This window comes from Lactuca virosa, chromosome 3 (genome assembly GCF_052849685.1).
Source record: "Lactuca virosa cultivar CGN04683 chromosome 3, Lactuca_virosa_CGN04683_v6, whole genome shotgun sequence".
Classification (NCBI taxonomy): Eukaryota; Viridiplantae; Streptophyta; class Magnoliopsida; order Asterales; family Asteraceae; genus Lactuca; species Lactuca virosa.
In genome coordinates, this window is record NC_136428.1 from 184772264 (window position 1) to 184788569 (window position 16306).

The 16306-nt window shown below is 28.9% G+C and overlaps 1 protein-coding gene across 1 annotated transcript; it reads right to left on the reverse strand.

Annotated features, from left to right (window-relative positions):
* Positions 1–434: 434 nt before the first annotated feature.
* LOC145164304 (protein FAR1-RELATED SEQUENCE 9-like) lies at positions 435–1664 on the reverse strand. The gene is made up of 2 exons (XM_079083031.1): positions 1262–1664; positions 435–1045 (listed from the first exon to the last, which is right to left on the reverse strand). Exons 1-2 carry the CDS (start codon positions 1662–1664, stop codon positions 435–437), a joined length of 1014 nt encoding a protein of 337 aa, XP_078939157.1.
* Positions 1665–16306: the final 14642 nt, after the last annotated feature.

Here is a 16306-nt window from a genome sequence, read left to right on the forward strand (position 1 = left end):
CACATATTGAACAACAGAGAACATGTATTATATAATTATTTATATTTTTTTGTAATCATAAATGATTACATATATGGAACAACCGGTAATAGATATTACATAATTATTTATGTTTTTGTAATCATAAATGATTATGTTATACCACTTATTCATTTTTAATCATATGTTTTTATTTAATCATAAGTGGTTATATGCATTTGTAATAAAAAAAGACAAAAAGTTAGATAGAAGATGGTTCAAGGTTAAAATTGATAAATGTATTTTTTATATAACTAACAAAATCAAAGAAAAATACATCAAATTAGATAGAAAGTCGTAAACAAAATAAGTAATACATTCTATATTGTAAAAAGAGTAAAATGCATCAAACAAAAAGTATATTATTTAGAAAAAAAATTACTGACTTATTCATTACTGATTAAACTAGTAATTATCTATGTAGCTTTTGTTGATTGTTCTGTTGCAAGTTTGGTAGGGCATGTACACAAGTTATGAGGAGCCCTTTCTCCACATCTTGAGTATATTATTGATTGCTTCTTTGAATTTTTGTATGCTTTTTCAGCTGCACTTTGAATTTTGTTCTTCTTTCCACTTCCTGTATTACTTTGAACATTTGGAACATTGATGTGTATTTCTTTTGGAATAGAAACACCCATAATCTTTCCTGCCTCTTCAACATATGTCCTATTTTTCAGCAATTTATTTGAAGGATCATTCGCATATTCCTTCAGCATGCTTTCTGTTTCCTTAACAAAAGAATCCATTTTCTCTTTATTTTTTCTTACGAAGTCCAAACATGCTTCAAAGTTGTAATATGCTTGATTGACAGATCTGTTAATTTCACTATCTCCTGATTTGTACACATGCCTACCAAAATGATAATGCCTTGATATCACATCCTTTCTCCAATTATTCTCAATGTGTTGTTCATGTATCTCTTTAATTCCATGTTTCATGATTATTTTGAATTCGTGTCTGCATAAAGTCCCAAAGCAGTTGAAGTGTTCACAACTGCATTTTACATCTTGTTCTGGAAGTTTAATTTCTACGTACTCAAAATAAAATTAAAACATTAAGTTTTTTAAAATTAATACAAATATTATTGTATATATTTGATTATGTTGTGATCTTTCAAAGTCTAAATAATAATAGATTACCTCGAATTCTCTTTTCAAATCGCTGCTTTTATCCAATTGTTCCACTTTGTATAATTCTCATTCGTTCTCTGCTCCAATATGTTTGTAATGACATTACCAAGCACCTTTGTAGATCTCTTCCTGGACTTCATAAAACAATATACTCGTATAAACTTTTGCACCGTGTTTTTCTATCGGTCGTAGTGAAACAAATTTATATACCGCGTTTTTTATTTCATGATTAAGCTCATTTTGGGTATTTCTTTGTTTTTGAATTGCATTTTCATAATTCCACATGAAATGTAAAAGTAAATTTCCAAATTGTGAGTAAGTGTTGAAGAAGGAATTCATGCTTTCTGATCTTGAAGTGGTTTTTATCAATCTAGACATTCTAGTGTCATTAAAGTATGCAGCTATCCATTTGTCATGTAATTCGAACATATCATTGAACCATCTTTTATCTTCCAGATTGAATTCCTTAATAATCAACTTCCACTTCTTCTCAAATTCATCAGGTTTGATATGCATGTTTCAAACAAGCTTGTTAAATCTCTTCTTGAAGTCCTTGTTTTTAAATAAATCCCTAGTAACCTATGAGTTAGTTAAAAATGTTACTTATATTTGTTTTTATGTACATTAATATATAAATAAACAGTACTATATTATTAATTAAATACTTATTTGGATATATCATATATGCATAGTCATATATGATTATTTATTCTAATATATGATTATTCATTTATTATAATGTACAAACTTATATGACTAATCAAATATGATTACATAGTATGAGATGTGATAATTCATATTAATAGAATACATAATTATATATGATTTATCATATATGATTATATAGTTTAATATATTATTTTATGATTAAATAGTTTAATATATTATTTTATTATATTTTATTATACCTTTGCTTGAAATTTTTTCATTATGTGCCACATGCATAATCTGTGTCTTGAATTTGGTAAGACAGATTGCACAACTTGTTTTGTTGCTGGATCTTGATTAGTTAGAAATTTTTTTGGCGCTTTCTATTCATGAGCTCTATAAAAAGCTTTAAGTAGCCACTCATAGGACTCAATTGTCACTTTACTCAGCAAACCAGCGCCAACAATAACTCATTTTTTGTGGTGTTCAATTACTGTGAATGGAACAAATACCAATTTATACATATATAAAGAAAATGTGTTTAGTACAATCATATTTGTTTAACAATATGTTTAAATTTAATTGTATAATTGTCTTAGTTTAATTCTAAATGAATAAAATTTTAAAGTATATATATTAACTTACTTGTGTGTTCTAAAAGTTGCATCAAAAGATATAACTTCTCCAAACTCTGCGTGAAATGCCTTTTCTCTTTCATCTGCCCAAAACATAGCGTCCAACTAATCTCCATCATGTAGAAACTCAAATGAATAGTTTGGATAGATATCTCTACGATCATTCATTTTGTTTATCATTAACTGAGCATCCTTGTAGATAAGATTTTGTAGTTTGTTACCTTCGCCCCTACATACTCATATCCACCTTTCAAAACTGTCTCATTTTGTGAGCCATCGTTGGCCCCGTTTTAGTTGTTGATGTGCGTAGCACAAAATCTTTTTCAGAATATGACATCTTTCTTGCCTTTTTCATATAAGATCTATCCTCAATACTTTCCAGTGTGTGGTTGTGCAATTCAAAGATTTCCTTAACTTTGTGATCTGTTTTTCCATAAATATTTTCAAATATAATCTTTGTTATACAACCATTAATTATCTTGTTTGAATTTGGTTTCGTGTTGACAGAACTTGTAACCAACGTATCACAAGGTTTTGGTTTATCCTTGCCACCCTTATTGCATATAACATATTTATTTTTTATTATTTGGTTATTGTATTTTGTTTAGCAACTCAGTCTTGTATGAAAACATGCAATTTCTGCGTAATTAGTATACATTTTTACTGTCAAATTTAGTGATTTGAAAACGCTGTTTACAACCATTATAAATTCTGGAGGGATATCTGGTTTATAATAAGATTCTTCAATTATGTTACTGCAATATGATTCATTTGTTGAAGTGGTACTTTCACGTGACAAAAAATTTAATAATAATTATTTTATTATAAAATTTCATTTTCTAATAATCATATATGATTAATGATGTGTATTTATATATTATAATATATTATTAATCATATATTATTATGTATAAATCATATGTGTTTGTACATTTTCATTTATGACTAATCATATATTAGGATGTATAATCATATATGATATACGTTGTAATATATAAGTAATCATATTTTATATTGTTTAATCATAAAAGATTAATCATATATATTTATACATTGTCATACATGACTAATCATATATTAGGATGTATAGTAATATATTATTATATAGTTTAATATATCATTAATTATATATTTGAATGTATGAACACATATGATAAATCATATGTGTTTGAATTTATGATTGATCATATATTACAAATGTACAAACAGATATGAGTAATAATATTTCTTTACACATTGTAATATATGATTCATTAATCATATATGATTATGCAGTCTAATATATGATTTAACATATATCACAATGTATAAATACAAATAACTAATCATACATGATTATACAAAATGAAATATGATTAATTATATATTAAAATGTATAATCAAATACGATTATATAGTATAATATGTGATTAATCATATATGAAAATGTACAAACACATATGATTTATCATATGTGTTCATACATTGAAATATATCATTAATAATATATTAAACTGTACAATCATATATGATTATACATCCTAATATATGATTAATCATATATTACAATGTATAAATACATATGATTAATCATTTATGATTAAGCAGTATAAAATATGATTAATTATATATTACAATGTATGAGATAGGTTCATTTGTTCAAACTATCTATTGTGTGTTTGTAGGAATCAATGTAGACCAGTCATTTCAAAAACCTCCATAAGGGTAAAAAAAATAATGTACATATCAATTAATTTTGGTAATTATATAAATATTTAATTAATCCCTAAAATATTGGATTAATTTCCTTTAAATCCTGCTGCTTATCTGAAAGATCTAGTATGCTCAAGAATCATATTAAAATGATATTGCTAATTAACATATGATACTAATGGGTCACACTAACAACAACTTGATATAATTGATTATTTGATGGAAATTGAATTTAATAAATATTCAATATACTCATATAATTAATTGGAAATTATTTATTTCATTGAAATACTAATTTTCATTAGCAAGTAACAAAATATATGTCATATGGTATGATTTATTAAGTCATGTACATTATTTTAGACTATAAAGACTCTTCTGTCTTTTAGCTAAAAGTTAAAGTTTATATCTTATAAAAAGTTATAAGAATTTTATAAACTTCTCTTCTCTTTTATTTATATATATATATATATAAAAGATGAGCTAGTTTCTAGGAAACAAGACAAGCTCTTTTGAATATAATAAGAGAAAGTAAGCATGGCTTAAAAGGCATGGGAGACATGTAGGCTTTAGGATATCGAGTGCTTAAAGTGTTAAGAACTCTTGGGTAATGATTTAGCTTTATGAAGGCTTTCACCCCTTCATTTTTACTCATCAAAACCGTAGCTCCCTCATACTCTTTCATATTCTCTCTTGCAAAGAAGTGTTAGAAGATTACTTTCTTGCATTTTTCTCTCTTTAAGTCATATTTGGATATGTACTTAAAGCTTAAGAGTTTTGACTAGAATCTACATCAAGTTGGCTTCATGTTGGTGTCTCAAAGGTTCCACATTCTTCATCAACTTCCAAGTCTCCCAAGAGGACCCAATGAACAACAAAGGTTGTTATTTCTTCAACCTTTCTTTGGTTGGCGTTTAAATCTTTCTATAACTTGCAAGATGATCCTTGGTGGGTATAAAATGTTTATGTTATGTTCGAAATTTAAAGTCTTCCGTTTGCCATGATATGAGCTTTTAGAAACTAGTTTTGAGCTAAAACCCAACATTCTTTACTTCTCCTCATCACCATCGTCGGTACCCAAAAGATCAACAAACCAGCCACCATTTTCCGCCCTTCATTTTCTCGATCTCAAGCTTCTTTCAATCGTTAGTGACTTTCTACTTCTCCTGATCCTATATCCATGAATGAAACCGCACCCATGTATCACGGCCGATTACATGCCCTAACCACAGATTACAAGCCCTAGCCACTCATACAAAGCCGCCACAATCCTCCATTAATGGGCAATTTTCCAGCGTCGTTTGTGCCATCCCCGTTGCAGCAAGGCAATGGTGCATACCCCCAAACCCATCATCGTCTCTCTATCGCAGAGAATTAGAGATGCATTGCACATAAACATAACAAAATTGATACTATTGACAATCGTCTTCTACTTTGATCACCGAAATCCTGATGTCGGGACGCCGGGTACGTGTTTAGAGTCGATTTCCTCTTAATTTATTTGTTTTTCTTTTTCTGCTATCCGATCTTTTAAGAATTGATTATATGATAATGTTTATGGAATCTATTTTTTATTCTTTACCTATAATTGATAGGAGTTTTCAGTCATTACTCGTTTCATTTATTTTGCTCTAAGATTTAAATAGCCTAAAGATTATTTTGAATTCTAATTCTCCTGCCATGTAAACAAAGAGTTTTCAATTTTCAAAAAAGGTAAATCCAAGGACAAAAAAAGCATTGGGAAACATATTTATATTCTTTAATTTATGATACATTTATAATCCTTTCATGTTATAAAGTATATATAAATAAACCATAATATATAAACCCTCATTACTATAATATAACTAATTAACCATGTACATGGAATATTTTAATCTACATGCATGAAACCAACTGCCAAGGTCAGTAGATCATAAAGATCTGTAAAAAAACAAATGTTTGATACTTGAAATGAATGTTGATAAAATAAGCCGAAAACTTGGTTTGAGAGCTTTAAAACCAACCCAAACTAGTGATTATGCGAAACAAACACCCCTAAACATCAAATCTTCCAATGAACTAAAAGAATCGTTAGAATGTTGTATGCCTTGTCCTTATGCAAATTGTTTCATTCCCAACGAAGATTTCCCAATCTTTTGCAAGCAATGGGTGTTTATTCAAGTGGGAGCTTCTACAACAACATTACAAGAATATTTTTTGTCTCCTTAAATGTCCCTTTAGGAATGGAGTTGACATCTTTTGTGTTGGCACACAAAAATGTCATTAGTTGGTTATGTTTATGCACATATCGTTTTATGCATGTTTGTGTTGTTTATTTTATGCAATATTTTATGTTGTTGATAATTAGTTTTTCACATGCTAAAATAATTTTGGACAAAATAAACATTACATGGAGTTTGGTTTTCAAAATTTATAATGTGAACATAAGATGCAACAAGTTATTGTTTTAAAATAAAACCCGGTTTTATAAAGACATTAATAATGGTAAATTTTGAAATACTCAATTATAAGTTTTAAAATAGTGATTTTTGTAACTTATACAAAATCCAAATATATAAGTAATAAAATGAAATTTTATTAAAAATATAAAAGGTTTAAATGCACTCAAACTTAATACAGGTTATTAATATTGAATTGCGTCAAATTATATAAAAACTAGCTTTTATATAAAACCTTTAAAGATGATTTTCTTTTGAAAATAGATAGCAGAGTTTATTATATGCATGTAATAACTATGAGATAATATGTTTTTAAACTAGAAATATAAAACCTATAAATGACCCCTTAGCAAACCTCAAATCCATGCATTCCTTTTTAAAGATACTCGCACATCCCTTGATGCATTAGTGGGATAAATGAAACCTAACCGCTTAGTGTTATCTTTTGATGGTCGGAGTGTATTCGCGATTTCTATAACCAAGTTATAGGCCGATTACACAAGTTTTTCAAATTGGATGAATAGATCGGAAATCTTTTGTGATAAAGGATACCTAAGCAAGAGAATTTTGAGGCATAGATAGGATCAAACATGTCTAATTACATTTGTTATTAGAGATCCCATAAATCTAGGAATTATATAGCAATATATAATTGATAACGATATCTACCGGGTTGGATTCAAATGAATGGGATAAATGATAGCTAAACATTTATTTTTTTTCAACTTGGATCCTAGACTTTGATAATTAATGTTTTTAGAAACTAAAAGGGTATTATTTATTGAAGATTAAATATTGAAAATACTAAATGAATTTTGTTAAAATTTTATAGTTAAATAATCCATTCTCATTATCATTAATTGTCATTTTCTTTAATGACTTAATGAAACAATAACATTCACTAGATACAACTTCAGTGAATGGGTTCATGTCTTAAGAGACAATCTCGTGAGATATGAAATTGTATACACTTAAAAGGTCCTAGTCCTAAACTATTTTCCTTGAGCAATAAACCTGAACATGATACCTAGTAAAGGCATCACTGTGAAGCTAAAGATGCTTCTCATATCAAGCTATGAATAGTTATTCATGACTTCTAGGAAGTCTTGGATAATTTAAACATATATATGATGATATAACATGTTAAGCAATATTCCAATAAATACAATGATATTTTATTTAATGCTAGTTTCAACATTGGAATAATGCAAGGCTAAAAGAGTCACCTAGTGTGATCTAAGAGGCCCATGTTTTATGGACTTAACAACTTTAAGTCCAAGAAATCTAGTAAGGCCCACATAGATGGATTGTGTTTCTTTTGTGGAGAAACTGGACATTGAAAGAGGATCTGCTCCTCTTATCTGGAAATAAAGTCTGGAAGAGACTAGTACTTCTGGTATCTACAAGATAGAACTCATACTTTTCATATAACACTTAGGTACTTGGCACTTAAATGTTAATCAAATATTTGTAAAAGGCTTACAAATATTTACTGAAGAGTAACCAAGTTGAGCACAACCAAGTTGGAACTATACTCTCGGAGTTTAGTTTATAATTTGTGCTTAGAACATAAAGTATTTGTAATGTAAAACAATGTTTGTTTTGGAACAATGTATGTTTTAATTTAGCATGTCTAAATTTATGTCTCAGTCATTTTATTCAAATGTTTGATCATTTACTTAATCATTTTTCATAACGATAATATTCATATTCTGAAATGATTAACTTCTATTTATGAGACTTGATATCTTAATAGAATTATAAAGTAAATATCAACATTTTATAAATAAAATTAAGTTCTATATGCAAGCACTTTTGACTTAAACTTCTTTTAATTCAAAATCATCTTTGACATTTTTATCATTATTATATAAATGACATTCACATATTCCAACTTCAAGAAAAGGATCTATGAAGGCAAATAATGTAGTTTATTTAACATATGTAAATCTTATTTATATATAAAGGGTTCCTAATGATATTTTCACTAAAGTGTAAGAGAAAATAATTATTAAGGAACTATACACTTTGGTGTATGACTTCCTTTGTAATGAATGTCTGAGATTAAGCACAAGATACAAGCCCATAAGAACTATCTAAGGCCTTAATGATAATAAAGGATGAATTAAATCTTACTTCGTATGATTTACTTTCTAATCGGTAGAAATATCCTCCATTTATTTCCTTGGGATAACACATATAACACTGTTAATTGTACCTTGAGTACAAATACCAACTAATAAGTAGATTAAACACTTTATAAGACTTAGTATGGAAAGGCTCCATCCTCAACTTACTTAATGTTTTGTGGATTTGAAGCCAATGTTCGACTAAAGGTTCTAAACCCAAAATCTACTAAATATATATTTGTATAATACTCTAAATGTGGCTTAGATTATAATATGAAAACCCACCAAGAATAAGTTCTCTCACTCTTGTGAAAGCTAAGTTAGTAGAAAGCAAGCTTGTAATGGCAAAGCGAGTGGGAGGTACATGGAACTTTAAGCAACTCAAGAACCATAACCTTAGGTAGTAATAGTTGGCTCTAGTTTTAACAAGGATTGTTAAACTTGAATAATAGCTATTCACAAACACAAATTGTTCGCATTAGTGGTAGAAATCATCTATGACTTGCGAAATGTGAAATCTCTCATTGATGAGCTTTTATTGATGGTTTCTGGAAAATCCATCATAAACCAAGATATTATGTCAGATCTCGAATCTAATAAATTACTTAGAGTCATGAACATGAGATGTAATCCATGTATGAGAATCAAGTATGGGCTTGATTAAAATTTATCCCTATAGTAAGCCTAGAAGGAGTAAATGTTTCTTCTAGAAAGAATAAGTTACATGGATAACCATACACATTTAAAGCAAGACTTATAGTAAAAGGATTTTCTCATACTCATGACATTGACTATGACCAAACCTTTTTCACAAGTAGCTATGATTAGATTAACAAGGATATTATTTACTATAAATTCATATTCTTAATATGAGATATAGCAAATAGATTTCAAGAAAGACCGCTTTTCTTATTAGACATCTACTTGAAGATATTTATATAGCTTGGCCTGGAGGTTTTCTTAATCCATGTTATCCTAACAAAATGTGTAGAGCTTGAGATCCACTTGTGGATATAAAGCAAACATCTCAATGTTACAATCATCATTTTATGTAAAACCACAAGGTATCTTTTTATATCAAAATTAATAGAACATGTGTGTTTACTAAGAACTAGTGGAAGCATAGTGAAATTCCTAATTTTGTATGAACGAGACATACCTAATCATTTGAATTCACATTATGACTAAGCAATGCCGTTTTTCACCTTGACTCGGAAAGTGTTTCTAAAATTAAAGACTTAGGAAGGAGAAGATACATTCTTGGAAAGTGAAATATATAAAAGATAGATAAAATGAATGTTAAAAGTTTCATGTCCTTATACATATATTGGCAATATCTTGAAAGGGATCAAGACACGAGATTCTTTTGGAGAATTCTTGGCATTGTCATACGACATCATTTTGAGCTAGCCTCAAAAGTACCTAGCTTATAGGTTTGAACTAGATGAAATGATTTATATTCCATTTGCTTGGCAAATGCATTCATCATTTACGCCATATTATGCATAGGACATGGTATTTGATCATGCTGTAAGAATGTCATAGGATACTAATTGAATACATGGTTAAGTCATTGGATGACTAAGAGAGCATTCTAAGAGTACTTTAGAAGAACTAAGAGAAACTATATGATAAAATCAGTTTAGAAGGATCTTTATGGAAAGAGCTATACAAGATGTTAATTTCTAAACATATATAAATAATTATGAATTATAATTGGATTTTGACTTCATTATGGAATGAACAATACGTTTTGTTGGAATGAGGTCCAAGCAAAACATAATGACACAATATACTATTAAATAAGAATACACTACTTTAGAAGTTGAGTTTAAATATGAGTGGATGAATCAGATCATTGAAAAACTATGTTGATCTTTTTCATTCAAGGATCACATATAAATCTTTGTGACTTTGAGAGTATACTTAATCAAGCTAAGAGACTCTATGTTACGAAAGAACACCAATCATATTCTCCAAGATATTTAACTAGACTTTGAGTAAATTTAAGTATGGAGATGATAGTATTCACATAATTCACACAAATTAAATTTTGTTAGACCCATTGATAAATTCATTCTTTTGAGCTATGTATGAATGGTCACACTTCAGTTGTACGACTTTATTATTCTAGAAATGGGATTTTGATTTGGATTTGGTATTTGGAAATTGGAACATTATAACAACTATTAGATAATGTTATGATATATTGGGATATAGTCATCACATTAATACTTGTTGTGTTATATATTAACATGTTTAATCCATGAATAATGTTATTATTATAAAGGTTCATAGTAGGTTATAATTGTGGGAGCAATTATAAAGTAAGACTAATAAGAATTGGATTGGTTGACTCTCACTTGATGAAAGTAGGCAAGTGGTTGTAACCATGTTTCATAGGTACTTGTCAGAGAACTAGTATTGAACTGACCCGCATCAAGATCATATCATGGATCGCTATCATGAATGATACTTGATTAGAAGGTACTATATTTGTATACTTAACACCTGAGATACATAGTGGGACTTAAGTGTATGGAGTACTATGCTTTGATATGGTCAAATGTTGTTCCTTAACCGGGCAGTTATAAAATCCATTTTCAAGTATGGTGTGAACTATGCAAGAGGCTTATGTAGTAAAGATGAGATTTTTTTTCCTCTTATGTGTTGAGAGTAAGACATCTAAGGCGCCTTACCAAAAGTTGAACAACTAATGAGATTGATCGCGATCCGTATCTCATGTTCAACATGATGTCTGCAACAAACGGATAACTGATAAACTTACCTTATTGGTGGAAGTGAAAAGTTTCTAGATGTACACCACTGTCTATCTCAGTCTAATATGAATCTTGCGCAAGTGGGAGATTGAAGGATCTAGTATGCTCAAAAATCATATTAAAGTGATATTGCTAATTAACCTATGATACTAATGTGTCACACTAACAACGTGATATAATTGATTATTTAATAGAAATTTATTTTAATAAATATTCAATAAACTCTTACAATTAATTGGAAATTATTTATTTATTGGAAATACTAAATTTCATTAGCAAGTAACATAATATATATCATATGATATGATTTATTGAGTCATGTACATTATTTTGGACTAGAAAGACTCTTTTTTCTTTTAGCTAAAAGTTAAAGTTTATATATTATAAAGAGTTATAAGAATTTTATAAAATTCTCTTATGTTTTATTTATAAAAAAAGATTAACTAGTTTCTAGAAACAAGACATGCTCTTTTGAATATAATAAGAGAAAGTAAGCATGACTTAAAAGGCATGAGAGACATGTAGGCTTTAGGATATAGAGTGCTTAAAGTGCTAAGAACCCTTGGGTAATGATTTAGCTTGATGAAGACTTTCATCCCTTCATTTTTACTCATCAAAACCATAGCTCCCTCTTACTCTTTCATATTCTCTCTTGCAAAGAAGTGTTAGAAGATTACTTGCTTGCATTTTGCTCTCTTTAAAGTCATATTTGGATATGGACTTAAAGCTTAGTAGTTTTGACTAGCATCTACATCAAGTTGGCTTCATGTTGGTGTCTCAAAGGTTCCACATTCTTCATCAAATTCCAAGCCTACCAAGAGGACCCAAAGAATAACAAAGGTTGTTATTTCTTCATCATTTGTTTGGTTAGAGTTTAAATCTTTCTATAACTTGCAAGATGATCCTTGGTGGGTATAAAATGACTATGTTATGTTCGAAATTTAAAGTCTTCCGTGTGCCATAATATGAGTTTTTAGAAACTAGTTTTGAACTAACTCCCAAGATTCTCTACTTCTCCTCATCACCATCGTCGGTACCCAAAATATCAACAAATCTGACACCATCTTCTTGTTGGGTTTTGAGCATTCTAACACTCCTATGGTGTACATGCAACCCTAAATACCTTGGATCTATGTTTTCTCTATTATACATGCAAATATCAATTATCCAAGGTATTACCCTAACTAGCATACAATCATATGTACTAGATAGAATACAAACCTCTTTGTTGTAGCTTGATTCCATGAAGCTTAAGAGCCTAGTGCCCCAAGTGTGACACCTCAAATGGTTCACACAACATCATGAACATCTTGGAATAACCATGAGAGAGGATACTTGACTCATAGAAATCGGCTTGCCCACTTGTGTATGCACTAGTGCCAATTTCACCAACCAATGGGGTCTTTATATAGTGTGCACATTAGGGTTACACCATGTAACCCAGGACTTTACCCATTCCTTATGCTCCATGGGTTTTAACCTCCATGGAGTATCCATGGGTCACCACATGGGTTAAACCCAACATAAGGAATCATGGATCATAAGCCCACATAAATAAGAATGAATGATTTACACAATCAATCCCTATATATTTAATTAGTCTCTTTTGATCACTAAATTAATTCCAAATTAATTCTTGATCAATACTAATTAAATAATATGATTTCATATTAATATATTAGAACTTATAATATATTAATATGTCACAAATATCCTCTTCTCACAAAAGGTCTATCCAAATGTTCCGATGCCATGCAATCCAAATGGACCATGCCGGGTCCATTCAAGTATATACCAATTATAGTTATGGACTTAGACACTAATCCAACACTTCCTCCCTTCATGTTGTCGATCTCAAGCTTCTTTCAATCGTTGGTGACTTTCTACTTCTCCTGATCCTATATCCATGAATGAAACCACACCCATGTATCACAACCGATTACAAGCCCTAACCACATATTACAAGCCCTAGCCACTCATACAAAGCCGCCATAATCCTCCATCAATGGGTGATTTTCCGGCGACGTTTGTGTCATCCCTGTCGCAGCATGGCAGTGGTGCATACCCCCACCCCCATCATCGTCTCTCTATCGCAGAGAATCAAAGATGCATCACACATAAACATGACAAAATTGATACTATTGACAATCGTCTTCAACTTCGATCATAGAAATCATGATGTCGGGAGGCCGGGTACGTGCTTAGAGTCGATTTCCTCTTAATTGATTTGTTTTTCTTTTTCTGTTATCCGTTCTTTTAAGAGTTGATTATATGATAATGTTTATGGAATCTATTTTTTATTCTTTACCTACAATTGATAGGAGTTTTCAGTCATTACGTGTTTCATTTATTATGCTCAAAGATGTAAATAGCCTAAAGAGTATTTTGAATTCTAATTCTACTGCCGTGGAAACAAAGAGTTTTCAGTTTTCAAAAAAGTTAAATCCAAGGACTAAAAAATCATTTAGAAAAACATTTATGTTCTTTAATTTATGATACATTTATAATCCTTTCATGTTATAAAATATATATAAATAAACCATAGTATAGAAACACTCATTACTATAATTTAAATAATTAACCATGTACTTGGACTATTTTAATCTACATGCATGAAACCAACTGCTAAGGTTAGTAGATCATAAAGATTTGTAAAAAAAAACAAGTGTTTGATACTTGAAATGAATGTTGATAAAATAAGGCTAAAACTTGGTTTGAGAGCTTTAAAACCAACCCAAACTAGTGATTATGCTAAACAAACACCCCTAAATATCAAAACTTCCAAAAAAAAAATCGATAGAATGTCGTATGCATTGTCCTTATGTAGATGGTTTCATTCCTAAACCAATCTATTTTAAACTAAATTTTCACATACATAAATTTTCACAAATATACTTGCAAGAAGGCGAATGTAGACTTTTTCAATATTTTGATGTTCAAATTCTTGAAAAACAAAGATAATTTTGTGAAAATTATGTATGTGAAGCATTCTCATAAAATTTTGATCATTTGACATTATACCCTGATAAGATTTATTGTGCTTAGAAACATTCTAATGCAATTTTGGTGCTACATGGTTTGATCGTCTTGAACATCATACTATCGAGAAAATTATTGTGTACGTACATATCCTGATGCAATTTGGTGCTATATGACATCATCTAATACTCTCTTACATCATACATTCCCTTTTTTGTTTTATTTAACATTCGAAATTTCCATTTTGCATTCATATATAATAATGGTAAGGTTATTTCTGCCACAATTGAATTTTGAACTTCAATTATGTCGGAATGGAATCTCGAATTCCAATTATGTCAGAATAGAATCTCGAAATTTCCTCTGTGATCTGTGCATTTTCTACAATTCTTGGTTATAAGTTTTGGTGCAATTCACAAGTCTGCAGATTTGTACAAAGGACTTTAGTTTTTTCTTTTTCATTTGGTAATGAATTATTCATTCAGAATGGCTTGAAGAAGGAATCAAGGAATGATCATACAAGAGAAAGACTTGAAGTTGAGTTCAATACCAAGTTACATTGAAGAAGAGTAAGTGTAAACAAGTCGATTATTTGGACCATTGAAGAATATTAAGTGTATTTGTTTAATAATTGTATATGTGAGAATGTTTCTTAAGAATTTTATTCATTTTGATGACATACTGTTAGAATATGTACAGTTATATTAAAATATATCATTCTGTAAGAATATTTATGAACTTGTATTTAAGTTCGGATGTGTATGAATATATTAGAATGTTATTATTATTATTCAATTTCAGGTTCAAGAATTTTATTATTCTTCATTAATATTCTAATAGAATAACATTCTAACAAAACAATATTATAGACCATCATTCTAACAGAATAACACTCTGACATAATTAAAATTGAATTAATTAAAAAAATCAGAATTCAAAATTAAGATAATAAAAAATCCCTTAAAATCCGAAAATCTCCTTTTTAAATTTGTGCTTCCTAATTTGAAAGTAATAGAAATGTACATTTTTACCCTTCTTTTAATTAAATGATATTATTCTATTTTTTTTAATTTAATAATATGGATAAATGTCTTTCTTAAAATAACTAAAATGATTGGTCCACAATCATTCCTATATCCACACAATAATTAGCTATAATCATATATGTTCATACATTGTAGTGTATTATTAATGATATATCAAACTTTATTATCACATAGGATTATACATAATAATATATGATTCTTCATATATGACAATGTACAAACACATACGATTTATTGTAAATCATATGTGTTCATACATTGAAATATATAATTAATGACATATCAAACTGTATAATCATATATTATTATACATTCTAATATATGATTAGTCATATATTACAATGTATAAATACATATGATTAATAATTTATGATTAAATGGTATGAAATATGATTAATTATATATTACAACGTATAATCATATATAATTATGCAGTGTAACATATGATTAACACATGATCAGTTGTGCCTTTTGTTTACGACTGAGTAAAAAATCAGAAAGAACTTTCTAAATTATAATGCAATATATAATGAATTATTTTCACCTTGAACGCCAATCGCATTTTGAAGGTTTTGATGTTGATTTTGACAAGTTCAAAAATTAAATCAATTTGTTCGTTATTACGAGATGAAATTATTTCAGCTACGATAGTATCACTTGCGATCGACTCATCAATTTCTTTAGAATACAGCATCATGTATGAAAATTGATTTTGATTCAATATTCAAATGCTCTGAAGCTCTCTTGAATTACGATGATGAATGCGATGTGCTTGTTTCTTCAATTTGAGGATTATATATCGTATTTT